A 21777-nucleotide genomic window follows, 5' to 3' on the forward strand; every position below is an offset into this window, starting at 1 on the left:
ATAAAGATGCTTTTGAGGTTATTTAATCATCGTGTGTTTGTTAAACAGGAAAGAATGTCATTTCTAAGTCATAACAGGAATCCAAACCATCATTCCACTACCCACCCCCTACCACCACCCCTTCAGGTACAACTTGTGTGGACCATACAACAAATTTTGCTGCTTGAGGCTCAAAAAAGTTTTCTGTTTTTTAAAAATTTTATATAAAACTTGTTGATAGCAATCAAACTAACAAAAAGAAATGATGGAACCACAAATTCAAATTCCCTTTCATGTAAATGACGGATGAAAGAGACATATTATCTGAGATTGAATGTGACATGATTGTGATACTCATCATACACTAATCAGAATATCTAATGTGAAATTCAGCGCTGACACTAAATAGTGATAAAGAGGGGGATGGAGGGAAATAAGTCGATTTAAAGGAAGTTTACATTTTTCTTCCTACTGATTTGTATTTCTTGACCAAAATGTTCGGGTAAACCTGATGAAAAGTTTTACTCAGAGATTTATATATGACCAAACTGGACTAAATTGCATTAATTCCAAAGGACTTTGAAGTGCCAATTCAAATACATAAGGTTGAAATTTATGCATTTTGGGCTGATACAGAATTTTTTCTTAATAAACGAATTTGGTTACTGCGAGTCTGCCTCATAACCATAAGCAAAAAAGTTGCAGCTGCATGGGTTGGAGACTCATTAGGTAGTAGTCCTTCAGAGCCATTCAGCACATAGAGCCGGAGTTTATCCTGGTTTCTATAGCGTGAAATGGACAATAGCAATTGCTTGCTACCCTTTGGATACAACACTAGTTTATCGCAAAGTACTTTCTGCCCAATCTAACAGACCCAGCTACCCAATTACTGCTGGGTGGACAGGGGGGTCAGAAAAAAATCTTGACTGCACCCGGAATCGATCTCAGTCCCTTTATGTGTGAAGCGAATGCTCTCACAACTGAGCTATCGGCTCATTGGGACAGTGATAAAATAAAATGGTATGGCATAAGTGATTGCATGTATTTAACTTGACAGTATCTTAAATCTCTACATTATATTCAAAGTAGTAAATAGAGATATAGTGATATAACCTGCTGTTGCATTTTACAGTAGTTGACAGGAATTGATAAATATTTCAAAGCTAGAGAATATATAAATTCTAAAAACAACCGGACAAAAAAAAAATCAACAGCATGTCTGGACTGGTAATAATATGTTAACTTTTTATACTTTACTTAAAATGTTTAAGAAATGACAAGTCAAAACATGACCACAAGTAATATTATAACAAACTATTCAAATCTTGTGTTGACAATGCATTTATAATTTTAACCTTTTGAGCACAACTATTAAATAAATGACTGAATAAATAAATAGATAAAAGTTTCTAAAAACGAATTTCTATATCTCATGGTAAAATCCGTGGGGAGGAAGTTCAAATTTTTCAAATGCGTGTCGTACTTTCCAACGTACATCTTTCCTGAGCTTCTCATGTGGCGGGACATACATATTGGGGATGTACACTTTTGGTCTCGCCTGTCAGAAAATAAAACAGAATATTTAATGACCTATGTGTCTTGCAAGTGTCATTTAACTTCTAGGACATAGCAGATTAGGTGGGTCAAACTTGGGGAAAGGCCTACGTGAAAAGACCACAAATTTGAATCCAAAAGAAGTGAGATTTTTTAGATCAATTCATATCACCTCAAAGAATCAATATACAGTTTACTATTAATACAGCACTCAACTCACATGCTATGGGACATTCTTCAACCCTTCAAAATAGAATTCTTTCTGACCTCTCTGTCTACCCATCAGTGGTTTAGACAGACTAGTGTTCTATTGAAAGGATGAAACAAGCAATTCTTAATGTCCATTTTACATCACAGAAACTGGTATTAACCCCAGTGCTGTGAGCCTTACAGAATGGACTGTCACACATGCTCTCACTGTCAAGTGAATGTGTGGTGTGTCTCTTACCCAGATTTTTAAAAATGTCACATCTATAGCATAGACTATAAAAACAGCCTCTTTGGAGTATATCCTTCTCCCAATTTACAACTCAAGGACAGATAAACTGTTGACTAATCTGATAAAACAACTGCAGAGTGACATCATATTTTGAATCAAAGTTATCAAAATAAAACAAAGGAATAAACTAATTACCAAAAATGAAGAAAAACCCCCCAAATAAAACAGCAAATTATAATCATCATCATATCGTGTCGCGCCAGTGAGTCAGCCAGTCCCGGGCAGTCTGGTTGCATTCCCTCAGGTCAGCATTGGTGCAGTGAGGTCCCAGCGAGCATTCGGACAGGATGTGGTCCATGGTCTGTCTGGGGTGACCGCATGGGCATTCAGTGCCGGTGAGATTTTCCATTTAAAGAGGTTGGTGGCGGTGTTTCCCACCTTTGCTCTAGCTCTGTTCAACGCCACCCATTCTTTTCTCTTGAGGTCTGTGCCTGCTGGGAGCTTTTCTGTTGGGGGCTGGAGGGCATCGTTTGCTGTCTTGTCCCATTCTACCCATTTGTCCAGGCGGAAGAATGCTGAGTGGTCTGGGTGAAGGCTCTCTACTGTGAGGAAGCTTATTCTTGATTTGAGCCTGCTTTTGGGGCAATTGTGGTCATGAAGGGGGTGTCTCTGGTCCATTTCCTGTTTGTATTTTTGTATTTGGGCATGGGTTTCCCTCCGGATGTGTGGTGGGGCTATTCCTGCTGCACGGTAGACCAGTGGTAATGGTGTTGCTCTCAGCTGGCCCGTTATGATCCGGCAGGCGTTGTTGAGCTCGGGGTCTAGCTTGGAGGCATGGCATGATCGGGCCCATACAGCTGAGCAGTACTCCGCAGTTGGGTAGCTGAGGGCCAATGCTGTGGTCCTTAGAGTTTTAGGGTCAGTTCCCCAGTTCATGTTTGCCAGCTTTCCAAGGAGGGCATTACGCGTGGACACTTTTGCCTTGGTCTTCTCACGTGTTCTCTGAAGGACAGAGTTCGATCAAGCGTCACTCCGAGGTACACTGGGTGGTAGTTGTACTCTAATGTCTGGCCATTCCACTTGATGTTAAGTTTTTTGTGGGCTTGGTGGTTGTTGAGGTGAAATGCACACACTTGTGTTTTCCCTGGGTTGGCGTTCAGCGAGTTTTTAGTGTAGTACTTTGTAAGGGTGTCTAGGGCATTTGTCAGTCTGCTCTCGATTGGTTGGAAGGACACATCCTGTGTTGCGAGGCATAGGTCATCAGCATATATGAATCGGCGGATATTTGGGAACTCAGGCTGATCATTTGTATATATGTTGAAAAGTGTTGGAGCCAGCACTGATCCTTGGGGAAGACCATTCTTCTGGGTGCGCCACCTGCTCTTCCGGCCATCCATTTCAACAAAGAAGCGCCTGTTTTCGAGAAGTGACTGGATAATATTTACAATTTTCTTATTCTTTATCATTTTAGCCACTTTGAGGAGTAGGATCTTGTGATTCACTGTGTCATAGGCTGCAGTGAGGTCGACAAGGCTGTGCCAGTAACCTGTTTTGTCTCAAACCCATCTTCTATGAATTGTGTAAGGTTAAGAAGTTGACCACATGTTGACCGTCCTGGTCGGAATCCAGCCTGGTCTGGAGACAGTTGTTCGTCTAGACTGGGTGACATGCGGGACATAACCATTCGCTCAAATAGCTTGTATGCGATGCACAGGAGGGAGATCGGGCGATAGCTTTTCTTGGATTTTGGATCTTTCCCCGGTTTCAGTAGGGCGACTACTCTTGCTTTCCTCCATGCACTTGGCAGCCTGTTTGTCCTTGCGCATACATTGAAGAGGTCCAATAGCCAGGATAGGGTTCTCGGGCCAAAGTGTTGAATCATCTCAGTTGTGATTCCATCCAGTCCAGATGCTTTTCCTGCCTTCAGATGGGACAAGGCCTCTAGTAGCTCCTCCAGGGTAAAAGAGTCAAGATGATCTTCACTATCCTTGAGGGCTTTGTCCATTTCACGTTTCAGGGCTTTTAGTTGGCCTCGTGCTTTCTTGGCTGGTTTCCCATTCAGTAGAAGCTGATGTGCTACGCGACCAGAGAGAGAGCAAATTATAATGAAAGAAGGGGAAAAGAAATTCAAAAGAATACAATTGCCTGTTTTCCTACATCTTCTGCACTAAGTCTACACAACTCCATTTTATAGAGGCCATTTATCAAAAATTCTCGTTTTAGTTGCTGATTCTATAATCTATACAATTCTGTAATCTGGACAAATTGTTGAGAACAAAAACATCACTGAAATGTTAATTACTCACTAATACCACATCCATCCAGACAATTGTAAACAGTAAATGTGAGGAAAAAAAATAATAAAATACACACAAAAAATAGAAAGAGGGATATGGAATGTGAACCTTTTCTAATGCTAGGATTGCTTGATCCATGCAACATTATTTATTTATTAAGGGCTCGTCACCATGTTTAAATCTCAAGAAAAGCATATTAGAAGTGTTAAAGTTATAGTGGAACGAAATAAATCACCACATTATTTTGAATAAAATAGGAAAATTGTCTAATCATTTTTTTATAAACATATAGGCCTACTTAGCAAACTTTGAAAAACAAAAGATGAGTTTTTAGATCCAATGCTAATAATAGTTTCAAGTTTATTTATAAATCCATAAGACAGTTTCAGAATACATCAGACCTGCCAGCATGCGTTTATGCCAACAAGGGATTTTCAGGAGCAAAAACAAGGGTTTTTTTTCATCCCAAACAGGGATAAAAGGAAACATGAAGGAAAATTAGTAAAATTGTTCTCTCCAAATTGAGGAATAAAACATGTCTAAAATATATGAGGGGGTCATGATCAACATGTGCTAAGTCACAGAAATAAGATATTGAGAAAAACAACCATTAACAAAACTCATTTTTGTGACTTAGTACCCTTAAATTGCTCGTATATTCGTAGATTTGAAAATTAGCACTTTTACTACAGGGTCCCCACCATTTCCTTGAAATTTTTTTCAAGACCTGCTCTGCGGGGAAAATTGATTTGCGGCGTTTCAAAAATAGGCTCCAAAAGGGCTAAATTCAACAGATAATTTGTTAAATATTTACTTAGATGAGTAATTAACATATAATAATTCATAATAAAGACTTGTACAATATAATATATATTGGCATATTTCATGTAAAATTAAACTCTTACCTTAGAATACTTAGATAAACTACAAGCAGAATCACCATTAACACAAATACTACAAGTACTTTAAAAGACATTGAGTCTTATGAAGTTGAACATGGTATTCTTTTCATTCTTGTTTTTGGCCTCAAGTAGTGATGAACGTTTTTTAGCCTTCATATGGGAGGTCAATGTCGATGATCTACCAATTGATTTAATTGTAGTTTTTCTTTTTACATTATACTGAACAATAAGCCTCCTTTACTTTGTGCTGCCACTTAAGTCTGAGCTCAGCATCTTCCTAAAAATGAGTAGCAAATCTAATTCTGATACTAATCTAGTCTAAAATCTGCATCCTCTACCACACTGGAGCACACGAAGTTTTAGAAGCACAAAAGCTCTTGGTATAAGATCATAAAATTCAAACAGAAATATTAAAATTCCAAATGATCTGAATCTTCAATCTACTTGCACATATTGATAAGTCTGATAACCTAACGCAATTATAGGTTTGATTTAACATTGTTGCAGGCCCTTGCCCTAGCCTTAATTGACAATATTTTCATTGGTTTTTAAGTATTTCCATTACAACAATGAGACCATAACATTTGGGTCATCAAGCCTTCTATGATTACAACAAGCCTAGTCAAAAATTTCAAACATATTATTCAATATGATCTACAATTGTACAGACTGGTAGCAAACGAATATTCAAGTTTTGCAACAGTGTAAATAGAAATATTACTACAAATTAATTTTTTGTAGTAACCTCCCTTGGAATCACACCACCTTATGGCAACCTAAGGGACAAGAAAAATTAATTTAAAATTCACAAGGCGATCCACCTTTACTTTCCTAACGACATGTTATGGAAACAATAGTGAGACCCATAGTTAAAATGGTTTGATTGCAAAATTCAAGACCAATTTTTTTCTCCCAACCCTGTTAAAAATAAATATCATTTTTCATAATAATATGGGATTATTAGCTCAATTTCGGGATGCCAGGATTTTGGCTTGAATCCGGGACAATCCCCGATTTTCCGGGATGTCTGGCAGGTCTGATACAATATAGTTCATGTGGTGTACTTGGAAAGAACTATATCTTACAGTTCCACTAAGACACAGACACAGAATCCCAGGTACAAGCATTTAAGAACAACAAAGTAAAAAATTTGACTGTTTCATTGCCTGCAAAAGATTCCAGCCTGGATTTTTCAAGCCCAGGCTAGGACAAAACCATTCTAGCTCAATGACAGAAGACATTATAGGAGGAGAAAACAGGGTGACAAAAGAGGACCCCTAAAGTCTACAATGGAAGATTAAGAGGCCCCTACCCAGTACCTTACCTTGATTTCCTCTTGTTTCATGAGCTTGGAGTGCATGTGTTTTCGAAGAGAGATACGATGGTCTTCTCCAATTGGGGGTTGTGTTTTCCATGCCTCTTTGTACATCTTGTGCCTCTCATTAACATCTGTCTTTACTAGATTTCTTGTATGGGGAGGCTCCATCTTTCTAATCACTGACGACATAAAATAAAACCATATTTCAAGACAAGGCTTGAGAAACAATATTCTATTGATAAAAGATGCAACTTCCTTAAACCAGACCATCAACTCATCAAATAACATTTTTGTTGCGGATGTTTTGACTCTATGCAATGTTGTTAAATCAAAAATCATAGCTCATTAGGGCTGTTGTAAATAATCAATATCATGTAAAAGCTCTTTTGAGAAGTGAAATGTTTAAAAGATTCGGAATAAGTAGACATAAAGAAAAAAAGCAGTAAAATCACAACCAACCTGATGGATATCTATTTACTTTGCCTTTTATTCTGTAAGGGGGCTGAAAAAGAAAAGTTCAGAAAAAATGTTATTTCTTTGACATTTATAAAAGTAATACAAAAGAAACCTGGAAAAGAAGAAAAAAAAGTTAACAATAGAGCAGTAGGCACTTGTACCAGATAAAAAATGAAGAGATCTGTCAGATCTGTCAGACAAAGTAGAAAGACAAATGTAAGAAAAAATAATTATCTACAAAATCAGCCTTCCTCAACTGAGATCAAATTTCAGACCTGATTGGGTAGACGTGCCCTTATTGCACTTAAAAAGCTAACTTTTAATCTTAATTTTTTTTTTTTCTGGTATTTTTCTATATGCTTTGTCTGGTACAGTATTATACACACAATTTCAGATTTTACAAAATAATAACAGTAATAAAAAGAATGCTCACTTTATCCCTAGTGTTTCCGAAGAGAATCTTACAAATTTATTAATTTTAACATATCATCCCAACACGGGGCTAGAACAGAGAGCATGTAAACAGGGACAAGAGTTAAGGGAGAATGCTTGCAGTAACCCCCCAACCAACCGCACACTCATTGCCATTATGAAACACAAGTCTTACCTCAACATCTCCAGATTTGGCCCGTGTCTTACCACACTCACATTCCCTCATCGCCAGGTTCTTGATTTTCTCATATATCTCAAAAACGCCTGGTGAAAAATGGAAATAATAATAAAATGAATCAAAATTAATTTTTAAAATCAAATTTTACAATTGAGCAGGAAAGTTAGGGAAAACAACAATACAATAGGTGCAGACCCCTTAAAAGTCAACATCTCCAGACTGCAAAAGTTATTCGCTTTAAGCAATCAAATTGGTGGAAAATATTGTGTGGAGTATCAATAATGCGTGTGAGTGTGTCTATTATCAATGGTAACAATTCATACTGCTGCCTGGTCTGTTTTCATGACTGTTGATTATACTCACTGTACTTTACATGAAAGATGACCGCTTCCCCAAAATAGCATTTGAATGGAAGAAGGATAAAAACAGACAAAAAACGAGAACGACATGGGAAGCAAATGTCAAAAAATGACCTTAAAACTGGGAAGATGGCATGTCATGAAGCATACTTGGCAGCACAGGACAGGGAGGAATGGCGAATCAGGATAGCCCAATGTCAAAAACATGGGAGGAACTAAGGCCATATTTTGTTGAGTTGCAATAAAAATTACAAATAGTTGGTTCTGTTTAAACTTTTCCACTTCTTTTTATATTTTGGCTTTGAGACAGTAATGATATTATCTGAGTTTATTGCAGGTAATTGGGGGAGGTTAACTTTCGTTTGTTTTTTGGTTTCTGGTTACGTTGATAACATTGTGTGTATGTTTGGTTGTGTAAGTGTTTCCCTATTCTTGTAACAATTTTCATCAAGCAAGAAAATGACCATAGTGCCATATGTTAACACTTAATAGAAATCTGAATAAACATTAATAAAAAAAAAAAAGAAAAGTAGATACATATACCTAAAAACATGTAGAAATGGTTGCTGAATAACAATTGTCTTGTGTCCCATAAGTATGGCGCTGATATTGTGTGAAATCTATGTGCTTGATTATCAACATCTACATCATACCCTTTGTACTTTACATAAGTAGCATCGTATCAATTGACATCATCTATGTTTATTTGACCAGTTGGGATATAATTATAATCACAACCAGTGATCTTCTTAAGGTGAGTGGGGAGTGAGATCTGTAATTAACACCCTCAGGCAGAATGTCTGCACAAGCCCACACGACCCTTCTTCTTCTTTTTCTGTCATTCTGTGACTAAGAGTTTATTCCATCTCTTTCACACTGTCAGTCAGGCATGCTGAGTTGACTCTAAGCACTTAATAAAGTTGGTAAAGATAAATAATGTAATAAAGGAGCTGGTGTTGACTTTAAATGAATTGACTTTTTGAGGACTGCACTGTAGTCGTTTCTGCAGTATTATATCAACCATAACAAAAGTTTATCACAAAATACTTTCAACCAGACCTAAAAGACCCAGCTACCCAATCACTATTTGGAGGACAGGGGGTTCCATAAAATTAAAAATGAGACCGTATTTTACCTCAGCTTGACAAGTTTTTACTATTTCAGTAATAGTAACAAGCAGCTACCTCATTCATGCAAGTGTCTCAACATAATCAAGTATTATGGAACAACCTTCCTGCACATGTGAGGTTTTGAAACAATAGTGCAGACATAATAAATGAATTCCAAACTCATCGATAAGGAAAACTTGTTTCAAAATGCAGATCAACCCATTGCTCGGTTGGGATAGAATAAAAAATGAAAAACCAATGATAATAAAGAAGATCAAGCTCATAAGTTTTCAAAGAAAAAACAAAACTAATTCAACTTATTACCTGATTCTGTATCGGTGAAAGACTCATCAATTAATTGACATCCATTTGGAGTTTTTCTGAAAATAAGAAACAATATTAAAGAGGGGCAATTATACATCAGAGAAAGTTTTAAAAAACAACAAAAAACAAAAAAAAAAAAAAAAAAAATCAACCTAGTGCAATCAAGTAATCAAATTAATTGTTGAGTCTGATATTATCAACAAAAAAATGTTCATAATCATATTATGTGCTCGTGGAATTTGTTAAATTCAGAGTAGAGAATGTTTCCAAGTTCAGATCTTTTTAAATAAGGACTAAAAACTCATCCAGGGGTCAAAATTTGTAGGTAAGATTACAATTTGAAACTACTGCTGACATTTTTCTGGACAGAACAAAATACATTGTTGTGATCTCAAAAACACACGTATTTAGCCGTAAAGCAATAAAAAGGCTGAGGTTTATTGTATATAAACAACTCCACCCCCACTTAAAAAATGATTAAAATAATATTAATCAGTGATTCTTTACAGGTAAAAATTCTAAAAGTTTGAAAAATTTTTTTGCAGCAATGATGATGTAATGATAGTGGTAGAAGTGGTACTGATGATTTTGTTTGTAATTGTAGAGGTAGTGATGATGAAGATGAAGATGATGATGATGATGATGATGATGATGATGATGATAATGGAATGATGGCGGTTGTAGTCATGCTGTTTTGATAATGATGACTGGGATGCCACTTGAGCCGGTGTAAGTAAAATAAAAACTAAATCCAAATATGTGATTCCAAATCAAATACTAAACAGTATATTATAAAGCATAGCATGAGCAAATAGTAAAAGTAAGTGCAAGAATTACTGACCTTACTATAAATATTACACGAAAACTGAAAACTAACTTTAAAAAGGGGATGCTTCACACAGAATTCAGTTTCCATGAAAAAAGTAAAATTCAAAATCTCCTGAAAGTTCAGGGGGAGAAACAATCTTCCAGCAAGCTCAAATTCGGATATTTTAAAAATCCTGGTAAATTTAATAATTTTCCGGAAAAACTGGCATCCCTGTGATGATAAAGGGGTGATTGTTAATGTAGTGGTAGTTGTGATAAAGATGTTGCAGTGATGATGATGTGATCATGGCACTTAAAGTTGTGGCAATGATAATGAAAATGATGATAGTGGTGGTGTATTTTGTTTCTTGTTTTTTTTTTTTTTCTCCCTTTAAAACAATGTTTTGTCAGAATCTATGTCAAAACTTTTTCCGTCAGAAATATTTCTTCTTCATAAAACAAGCACAATTGAAAACTTCAAGCCAACTTTGACTCATGAACTTCCCATGTCTCGTGGTAGTCCATCCCTATATGATGTAAATTCAGTAATGTGATCCACTGCCTTTGATTTGATAATTTTATATTTTGAAACAATATTGCAAACTCTGATACATTGTTGAAAACCTATCAAAATCTGTGTTGCTATTTCACTGTTTCACAAACTACATTTTCAACATTCTATATTAAAACAACAATGATGTTTTATTAAGAGCATGATTATCTGCCCTGAAGAAAACACTTGTCAGACAACCAATATCTTTTATCACGTTAGTATTTGGGACTTCTGAAGTTTCACCTCTCTGAATTTCCATGACAAAGGAAGTAAATACCTAATTTTTTTATTTTTTTAAATCAATTTATTTTAATATCATATATAAATTTATCAACTGATCAAGAATGAATGATGACTGTTAGAGAAAAATATTATGAAGGCTGAAACATGACTGAAAAAAAAAATAAGTTGAAGAAGAGTAACTACGCTCAGCTCATTTTTGGTGCTGGCCACAAGTATCGAAACCCCCATAATAATTGGTAAGCCTGACTTATACCGTGTAATTATTTACATACCTCGAAGTTTTCCTCTTCAAAAACCTAGTTTCTGAACTTGTCTCTGAGACATCATCATGATTACAACTTTGATTCCTCTCATCAAAGTCCATATTCAGAACACTCCTGCCCCTCTCTCCTGGTGCTGTCTGAGGTCTAGGACCCAAGCCTCTCTCCCCTTGATAGCGCCAATCCTCATTGAATCTCTGTGTTGTAAAGTCCATAGACATTTCAGCAACTCTCACAAAACTTCTAAAAGTAGTTTTTAAAAGTTACAATTTTTCGCCTTTATTTTACACCAGTATTTACATTTACTTTTTTACATGGAATGTTAAATTATTTAATAGTTTTATGTATCAAATCATAATGAATCATATATAAAATTGTAAAGGAAGATGCTTATGTAAATTTTTTTTCAAAAACAGAAGAATTATAGAATACAATTTGTACAGACAAGTAAATAAAACATTCTGTCAATTTCGACTTCTCCTCAGACTCTGAAATCACAATATGATAGCTTTAGTAATTTTAATTGAGACTGAAAGTACATATAAAATTTTAAAAATTTAACTTACAGATAGGCCGGCCCAATGATGCCCATTGTTGGAAATATCATCCCCAAGGTATCCTGAAAGAAAATTGAGAATGAGTTGTGTGAGTTGCCACAATTACTGTAACATAAACATTTGGTTAAATGAAGTGTACAATTTGATAACATCATTAGGGAATTATTTAATATTTTAATATACAATGGAGACATAAAAAAGGAAAGTTCTTGTTAAAGGTGTACAATCCAGTAATGAGTGTGCAACAAGGTAAAATCTTACTTTTGTGGAAAGCACTTTGCAACACGCCTACCTCATTTTCAAATGGCAGCAACCAAAGTGTCACTGCTTAATATAATCAGGGCTCTTTGGATCATGAGGCTACTAATACTAACCTGTATTAGTCTGTTGTTTCTGGAGAATTCTCTGAGATGTTTTGCCTCCTCCATCTGGATCAGTAGTGCGGCTGCTGTTGAGGGAATTTGATTTGCTTCTTTCCTCGGAGATTAGAGCCATCAAATCTTGACAAATAAAGAATTTAAAAAAAAACTGATTGTTAACTTGGGTTTACCAGGGTTAGTGGTTGAGCATTTTTAGTTTGGCATGGAAAATCAATTCAACATTTGTTCACAGTCGTTAGAATCTCCTAAGTCCTGGTCATGCTCAGAATGTCATTACTGGCACTTGAAATGAATAACAGTTTTAGTTTTAAGATACAGACAACACAAAAGTGCATATTAATGGGTTCACTCATTTTCAAATATATGACGATTCTTTAATTTAAATTTATTTTTCTGTCAGTGTACCTAAAGCAAATTTGAATGGCTTTGGGGAAAAGAAGGCCATTCTATTTTATTTTTTTTCAAAGCTCATGTGTTCACTTACTCTCATCTTTAAAAATGTCCAAGCAGATGGACCAGTGTCAATATAAATTCAGTCGAAGTTTTGTTTGTTTAAAAAAAATATTTTTGACCCCTCCGTCTATTCAAAAGCTAGCAATTTGCTAGGTTTGTATTTTGTGATAGAACCACTAATTTATGGTGAACTGCTCATATCTTAGTGATAACCAAGGAACATTATAAAAATGGACTATTGTATCTAAAAATATCCTTCCTACCATACAGCTAAGGAGCATAAAAGCCTATTCTAATTTCGTGAATGAGCATTATCGCTCTTGCAGTGTTAAAATAGGTATGAAACTATGTGTGCAGAAACCCAAGTCAGTATTGTACATTAATTATCATCAAATCAGAAACATACAGATTGTAATATGTAACTTTTTTTGAGTATGATTAAGATGGATAATATTAATCCTCAGTCTATTACATGCAAGACAGGATTCAAACAAGAAAACCACCTTTCTTGAATTCCTCAAGTTTATCCTGAGGAACATTATGGTATCCCAACTGCGCCAACTCCTGACGAATTTCATCATCTGTAAACTCCCCACAACTCATGATGGTGCTGGTAGAAGTGTTCCTTATTGTGGTAGTGATGATAATGTTGCTCCTCTCTTTGGACTGTAAAAGACAATATAACAAAATTCATTGGAAAAAACTGAGTAGTTTATATTGGCAAAATTCATAATAAGAGAAAAACAACTCTCCAATGCTTCAAAATAATTCAAACTGAACTGTACATAATGTATGACACATACAATACAGTGATCACTGTCTCATAACTTATCAACTGAATGATAACTTTACCAAGATATTAGCCTGAATGTTTTTGGCCAAGATAGCTTGTGCAACATTGGAAAATTTAAGTGGCAGAAAAAACAATGTTTTACCTAATAATTTCCAAAATAAGACTTCCTGGCTACGTCATCAACAGTGCAAAACTCAACCTGTTCTACTTTTGTGTCAGCTTTCATGTTAAAAAAAAAAAAGATTTCCTGTTACGGTTAGTTTAGGCCATGCTGCTCCCACCATTTCTCAACCAAATGACACTACTCTCCGTTTATGACCATTTGATAGCCTATCACATAATATTTTTAAATAATTTTTTCTCTCATGATTTGTTCAGTGTTTCTGATTGAGATTATTTATTTATCTATTCATTTATTTATTTATTTTTGTCTATGATTATATTGCTGTTTCTTAATGATTTTTTTTTCTTTTCTCCACTTTTGCCTCGATTAGTTTGTTTCTGAGCAAGATATTTTTTTCTTCTATCTGACCATTTGAGAGAGAGAGAGATAGAGATAGAGAGAGAGAGAGAGAAAGACAGAGAGAGAGAGAGAGAGAGAGAGAGAGAGAGAGAGAGAGAGAGAGAGAGAGAGAGAGAGATATTTAAAAGAAAATAAAAAATATAATGCCAATATCATTTGCAACGCTATGTAGAAATAGAAAGAAGACAACAGAACAAAAAGTGGCAGGATTCGAACACACAACAGACCTGCCAAATTGAAAACGTCAAATTTAGTCATTTATATTTCAATTTGACAAGGAAATTAGTACGAACAACCACAATTTGACATTGATGATCACTTCAACATTACATCGTCATGCTTTTATGCTGTAGAAATGCTATATTATTATTATTATTATTATTATTATTATTATTATTATTATTATTATTATTATTATTATTATTATTATTATTATTATTATTATTATTATTATTATTATTATATTATTATTATTATTATATATTATTATTATTATTATTATTATTATTATATTATTATTATTATTATTATTATTATTATTATTATTATTATTATTATTATAATAATTAATATAATAATAATAATAATAATAATAATAATAATAATAATAAATAATAATAATAATAATAATAATAATAATAATAATAATAATAATAAAATTATCATTATTATCATCACTATTTAAGTATTACTGAGAATTAAAAATTCGTAATTTGTCATACAATTTTGTGTTTTCGTAATTGGCCATGAAATTTGACTAAAATTTGTAAAATTACGAAAAATTTGTAAGATTAGGAAGGTATGACACAGCGTCAATTTCAACAAGCCTTCAATGACAGACTACTTACCACATGAATGCCAACGCATCTTGTGTAGTAACCTACTACTACTACTATCCATTGACTGATTCATTGTTCGGCATATCTGCCAACTTTTCAAAAATAAAATAAGGAACGCCCATTTGGCCCGGGATGAGGGGGCGATATGCCCCCCCCCCCCCCCCCCCCCCCTTATTGCAATCAGTATTTTTAATTACTACGTCTAACACAAACAAGTTTTAGATGAGAAGGCTAGTCCAAATATTGCTAAATTATCGGGTTTAGTTTCAGCACATTTGAACTGTTATGAAATGACACTTTCTACAATGAGATCAAAATTCCAGAACAGACAAAATATAGAAAAAATCCAACTGCCTTAACTTTGATAAGGACAATAAGGATAATATAAATGAAATAAGTTAGGTATTTAGAAATCCATAACTGCAAACCTGGTACGTCAGTTGAGAGGGTGTTTTGGGGTAAAAATTAGGGAGGTTGGCTAAAAAGTAGGTGATTGCATATATATATTTTCTTTCATGCAACATAATGGTCTTTAAGTAGTATGTAATAGTAGTTGTAGTAAAATGAATCTCTAATGATTGGAGAATTCCTACCTCTTTACTTTGACAAGATAAACACTTCTAAATATGGAGTATACTTATTTATATAAGCTTGCTTGGAAAAAAAAAAATTAGAATCAGATCAAGATTTTTTTTTACAGGGATGGAATGTATTTCATAAATTAATAAAGGGAAATAATTATTGTAATGTTTAATCTATATAAGTAATTGGTTTTCTGATTGAATACCTTAGAATCAAAGATGATGATTTAATTTAATTTTTAATTAACACAATATTTGTAACAAATAATGAAAGCATCAATACTGTCTGAGAACACTATAAGTATATTCGAGGCTAACACTAACATGCATATTTTATGCAAATCTCCAATACATTATGAAAGGTTTTAGTGAAAAACAGGCGTCATATAATCAACTGGAATTTTTTTTATTGTTGAAAATCATTTATGATAGAGAGGTATAATTCAAATTAAAGAGCTACATGGGAATGAAGAATATGCTGTGTTGATTTAAACTATGCCCACCATCTCCTCATGCTGCACACCAATAATAATAATAATAATAATAATAATAATAATAATAATAATAATAATAATAATATAACTTACAACATACGGATTTTGAACTAAAAATACGGACTTACGGATGCAAGAAGCCAAATACGGAACAAATCTGTTTTTTACAGAATGATTGGCAGCTATGGTTCGGTAATATTAATATACTTTTATTGGTATTTTATTAACTTTAATTATGGACTGTGACTATTCGGACTCGAGTCTGAAGTCTCCCGTGGCTATTCAGACTCAAATTCCAATGCACATATGCAATCAACAGATTAAACAGATACAGTCTGAATACTCTCCTGTTGCAATATAGTTTTAGTTTGTTTTGTGTTGTTTTTTTTTTTTCAAATTTTGTTGTAATTAGTTTTTAAAAATATATTTCAATTATTACATAAAATTAATGCATATCAAAATTACGATTTTAGTAACTATCAAAAGGTAGTCTAAATCCGCTTTATTTGACGAGGAAGACAAAATCATTGATAAATTGAAAGTCCAGATAGAAATAAAAAGAAAAGAGTTAAAATTATTCAAAAGTAACAAAACAAAAGTCAAAGTAATTGTGATATAAGTGAAAAGCTTTTCTAACGACATAACACGATGTCCAAATAAAATCAGGATAAAAACAAATAATTTAAAAATTACATATTCTGATAGTGTGAGAGTGAGATAGGCAACAATCCTTCTACAGTCCAAGTAGGGGTATGAGCTGAGTCAGTGTGATTAGGGAGTTTAATAGAAATTCTAAATGTACCTCACACACTTGAAACCAATGTCATATGAAAGAGCTGGCAACACAGATTACAAAACAGTTTGAATTTTGTTTCTATCTTGATTAGAAATGTAGCTACGACAGTTCAAAGTCTGAAATTTCAGACCGATTTTTACCCCAAAATTACCATTGCAAAGTTGTGACAGAAATCGCGTGATGTTAATAAAAAATGGTTAAAACAGTCAATATGGAGTTCTTATCATATATTGTATACCAAAATGTTCGTCTTATCGAGGACAATAAACATTTCAAATTAACACATTATTACATAATATGACGCAAATGTTACATAATCAAAAACTCGGCTAGACGTAAGAAACAATTTGCTATATCACTTTTGGATTTATCCCCAATATCTCACTGAAACAATTGCAAATAATTCCCCTCTTTGAATTAATACATAGAGAATAAAAAAGCGTTTGAGAGTATTTAAATGAAAAGATATAAACATGTTGTGTAATGACATAATGAGTTTATTTTTACCTATGGCAATTTAATTGCATATAAATAAAATGGTAGATTGAAAAAGTTCAAATAAATTGAAAGAGATTCCCTATTTCAATTAAAAGGAAAGTTCTGGCTTTTAATACTTTAAAAAAATTCGGCTGAACCACTTTGGGTCTATTGCTATTACATGATTTGAACTAACAATTAATATAATTTTATCCCCCCCCCTCCCCTCCCTTCTCTGTCAATGTATGGGGGTGTCAAAATGTATAACTAATAGAACTTCTTACCATAATAATTTTTAAGGCTAAGGCCTTTAGAATATGGATACAAATGATAAAAACATATCTAAACATATGGGAAAGAAATTTGATGGCAAAGTAAAATAAAATTAAATTAGAGCAATTGGTATTTTTAAAATATCAATATTATTAATATCGGATTTCACAAAGAGAAGAATACAAACTTTTAAAACAAAAACTATAAAATGCCCATAAATAAAGTTGGAAAGTATGTATTAAAAATAAAAACATAGAGTAAATAATAGTACTGAAAATATTATGGACTAAATTGAAATACATAACTAAATCTAAAATATCGATATCGTCCGGCATCCATGATGAGAAGATAATGTAAACATGGCATTTCGGCGCAGAGTTAAAAGGCGTCTGCGCATCGATATAGAGCCCTGAAATTTGGCATGAATAAAGTTTAGATGTTATTCTAAAAGCAAGCGTTTAAATTTTTAAAACACACGCGGTAAATAATAAAATAAATGCATTTGAAAATTGCCAAATTTTAACTTCATATAACTTCTGGAATTATTAATGGATTTTTCCTTAATTGGCACCATTTAAAAAAAGGAAATTGAAAGACGAAAATAATGATACCAAAATATCTGCGATATTCCTCTTTATAACGAAGTTATGCATCTTTAATTGAACCCCCCAAAACGCGAACGGCAATTTCCAGTCACAACTTTCCTATGGGCGAGTTGGGTCAAAATTTGACTGCCACTGCTGCTGCTCACTAAACTAGGCACTTGCAAGAAGTAGCTCTCGCGAGTTGAAAACAGGCGAGGATTTCTGTTTCCGTTTTTGAGGGGAAAAAATTTAGGAGTGATTTTAAAATGCTCATTCTTCTTTCTCAGTGAAATGAAATGGCATGTATTATATATCATTGGAAAGGGCATAAAATTCTGCATACAATGATGCTAATATCATTATCTTCCTATATCATGATTTTGAGAAATCTTTGCGTAAAGAGAGTATATGTGTTTACACGCTTATAACTTTTAAACCAGAGATGTTCCTTCTTAATAAAAAAAAGTCCTTCTGAGATACATATTAAAGTAGCTTCTCTAAAAATTTCAGAGCAAAATATGTTTGCACTCAAAAGTTAGAGCTCCCCAAAAAACAGTAATTGGCCTCGATTGTTTACAGAAGCTGCCATTTTCTTATACTGATTCACTTCCTGTCGTCTGCTGGGTTTGAGAGATAACTTCGTCAATCCACATCAAAACTTTACATCTTTATATCTTACAAAATATTCCATTTATGGAAGTTATTTTTGTTTTAAATTATTCAATTAATTGGCGTTTTCATGTCCATGCATTCATTTTATAATTTACAATTCTCTTCCTTTTTTTTCCGATTGATTTTTCACTGTTGATTTTGACGTTTTTCATACTTTGACGGACGTCTGTCCAATTTAGGGGAACGGGGGAGCGGAAGTTTTTAAAATCACCTATTTTCGATCATTTTAAACACTAATACACCACCTCAAACATTTATCAGTCCATATCTCTGCTTTTATGAGGTCTATTTGCATTTTGAAAAGTTCAAAGTGAACAACTAAATGACGCCGATTCAGTGATGTATTTGGTCTATCTACATGTGAATAAATATTTAATTGTCGACTTTTCCAAAATTCCAATAGGTCATTCATTTGCATGTCGTGATCTATTTTTCCTTGATTTCAGCTGTTTCAGCTCTAAACTATACCTTTCTCTCTCAATAAATAATTATTTTTCTGTTTGCAATGTATTACAGAGATGTTGAATTACCACATGTAAAAATTTCAAAGTTGTATCTGAAGCCGTTTCTGAATTATACTTGATTATCCATTGGGTTGCTGTGTTTTGGTCACATATTTTCCTATTAAGCTTCTATAGAGATTTTTCACCACATAAAAGGTCATAACTTTTTAACTAGTTGAGATAGAGCGATAATTTTTTTCACTTTAGTAAATGTTTCACTCCCCTTTATTTTTCCACGCTAAATTAATACCGATATCACTATTTTGAAAAATTCTTGCAAGTGCCTAACTAAACTAGGCACTTGCAAGAATTTTTCAAAATAGTGATATCGGTATTAATTTAGCGTAGAAAAATAAAGGGGAGTGAAACATTTACTAAAGTGAAAAAATTATCGCTCTATCTCAACTAGTTAAGAAGTTATGACCTTTAATGTGGTGAAAAATCTCTATAGAAGCTTATAGGAAAATATGTGACCAAAACACAGCAACCCAATGGATAATCAAGTATAATTCAGAAACGGCTTCAGATACAACTTTGAAATTTTTACATGTGGTAATTCAACATCTCTGTAATACATTGCAAACAGAAAAATATTTATTTATTGAGAGAGAAAGGTATAGTTTAGAGCTGAAACAGCTGAAATCAAGGAAAAATAGATCACGAGATGCAAATGAATGACCTATTGGAATTTTGGAAAAGTCGACAATTAAATATTTATTCACATGTAGATAGACCAAATACACCACTGAATCGGCGTCATTTAGTTGTTCACTTTGAACTTTTCAAAATGAAAATAGACCTCATAAAAGCAGAGATATGGACTGATAAATGTTTGAGGTGGTGTATTAGTGTTTAAAATGATCGAAAATAGGTGATTTTAAAAACTTCCGCTCCCCCGTTCCCCTAAATTGGACAGACGTCCGTCAAAGGATGAAAAACGTCAAAATCAACAGTGAAAAATCAATCGGAAAAAAAAGGAAGAGAATTGAAAATTTTAAAATGAATGCATGGACACGAAAACGCCAATTAATTGAATAATTTAAAACAAAAATAACTTCCATAAATGGAATATATTGTAAGATATAAAGATGTAAAGTTTGGTTGTGGATTGACGAAGTTATCTCTCAAACGCAGCAGACGACAGGAAGTGAATCAGTATAAGAAAATGGCAGCTTCTGTAAACAATCGAGGCCAATTACTGTTTTTTTGGGGAGCTCTAACTTTTGAGTGCAAACATATTTTGCTCTGAAATTTTTAGAGAAGCTACTTTAATATGTATCTCGGAAGGACCTTTTTTTATTAAGAAGGACCATCTCTGGTTTAAAAGTTATAAGCGTTTAAACACATATACTCTCTTTACACAAAGATTTCTCAAAATCATGATATTAGAAGATAATAATATTAGCATCATTGTATGTAGAATTTTATGCCCTTTCCAATGATATATAATACATGCCATTTCATTCCATTGAGAAAGAAGAATGAACATTTTAAAATCACTCCTAAATTTTTTCCCCTCAAAAACGGAAACAGAAATCCTCGCCGATTTTCAACTCACGAGAGCTACTTCTTGCAAGTGCCTAACTAAACTGTGTGATATGGGCAAAACAGAATTTCTTCTGAACTCTTTTTTCTATTTCTTTATCACTTCCACCCTCTGCCTACTGCCCACATTGTGTCGTCCTCCCCTCTGTATGCGCAAGCACATTGGAGTTTGAGTCCGAATATCCACAGCAGACTATTCAGACTCGAGTCCGAATAGCCACTTCGTATAATTTCTTTCTCTATGTGACTATGTGCATTTCGAAAATTTCCATATTCTGGAATGTGGATAAATGTTTAAAAGAAAGCGTCTGTCTATCGTTATTGTCTGGAAATCAATATCAATAATAATCACAGTCGAGTCACAGTCCACAGAGTCCGGTAGTTAAAAGTTAGACTCAGATCAGACTCAGACCTAAGTCTAGGCGACTTCTACTCTAATAATACCGTCTATTACTATAAGACGGTGATTTTCGCTGGTGTGCCTGTTCGGTCTGTATGCCTTTTAATCTTGCATTCTGACTTCCAAGCACTTTAACTTTAACAAATCACTGATGTCTGAGTAATGATGCTGAGAAACTGAGAAGGGTGAAAAGGGACATGACATATGGACTGGACATGACCGAGCTTGTCAATCGGGACCGGTCGGATCGGTTTAAAAAATGAATACAATCTTCCTAATAATTTGTGTATCTAATATCAAAGTAATCCATTTTATTTAAAAAAATAAATTACTGGGAGGGGTTTGAAATTTCATGTTTAACTTAATTGGGAAACAAACCAGATCTATGTGTTACACTGATTTTCGTATATAATCAGCCTGTCAGCCAGCCATTTTGTAAACAACTTGGTAACAAAATCAAAATTTTGACCAATCAGTACCCAAGTCATTGCAAGTATATAATGTCAAGTTTGTGGTAAACAAAATTCTGTGCTCTAATTATCCAATAGACTTTTCAAGATGAAGACGTCAACAAACACCTCCTTGTCTCATGTCTTACGTCATGAATAATTAATTGCTCAATTTGCATCGACTGAGGCAAACGTGTACTTATTTGTAGGTCTGATAACTCAAATTGTTATTTACTCATTGTAGTAAT

At 33.8% G+C, this 21777-nt stretch overlaps 1 protein-coding gene across 1 annotated transcript; it reads right to left on the reverse strand.

Moving 5' to 3' along the window:
- Positions 1 to 7: 7 nt before the first annotated feature.
- Positions 8 to 21554, reverse strand: LOC144961598 (centriolar and ciliogenesis-associated protein HYSL1-like). Its single transcript, XM_078894731.1, has 10 exons — positions 21459 to 21554; positions 13104 to 13266; positions 12142 to 12267; positions 11777 to 11829; positions 11223 to 11407; positions 9348 to 9403; positions 7553 to 7641; positions 6949 to 6991; positions 6496 to 6668; positions 8 to 1537 (listed from the first exon to the last, which is right to left on the reverse strand). The coding sequence occupies exons 2-10, from the start codon at positions 13201 to 13203 to the stop codon at positions 1403 to 1405; spliced, it is 960 nt and encodes a 319-aa protein (XP_078750857.1). The 5' UTR covers positions 13204 to 13266; positions 21459 to 21554; the 3' UTR covers positions 8 to 1402.
- Positions 21555 to 21777: the final 223 nt, after the last annotated feature.

Source organism: Berghia stephanieae, chromosome 1 (assembly GCF_034508935.2).
Source record: "Berghia stephanieae isolate SIO BIC M18660-M18661 chromosome 1, UCSD_Bste_1.3, whole genome shotgun sequence".
In the NCBI taxonomy this organism is placed as follows: domain Eukaryota; kingdom Metazoa; phylum Mollusca; class Gastropoda; order Nudibranchia; family Aeolidiidae; genus Berghia; species Berghia stephanieae.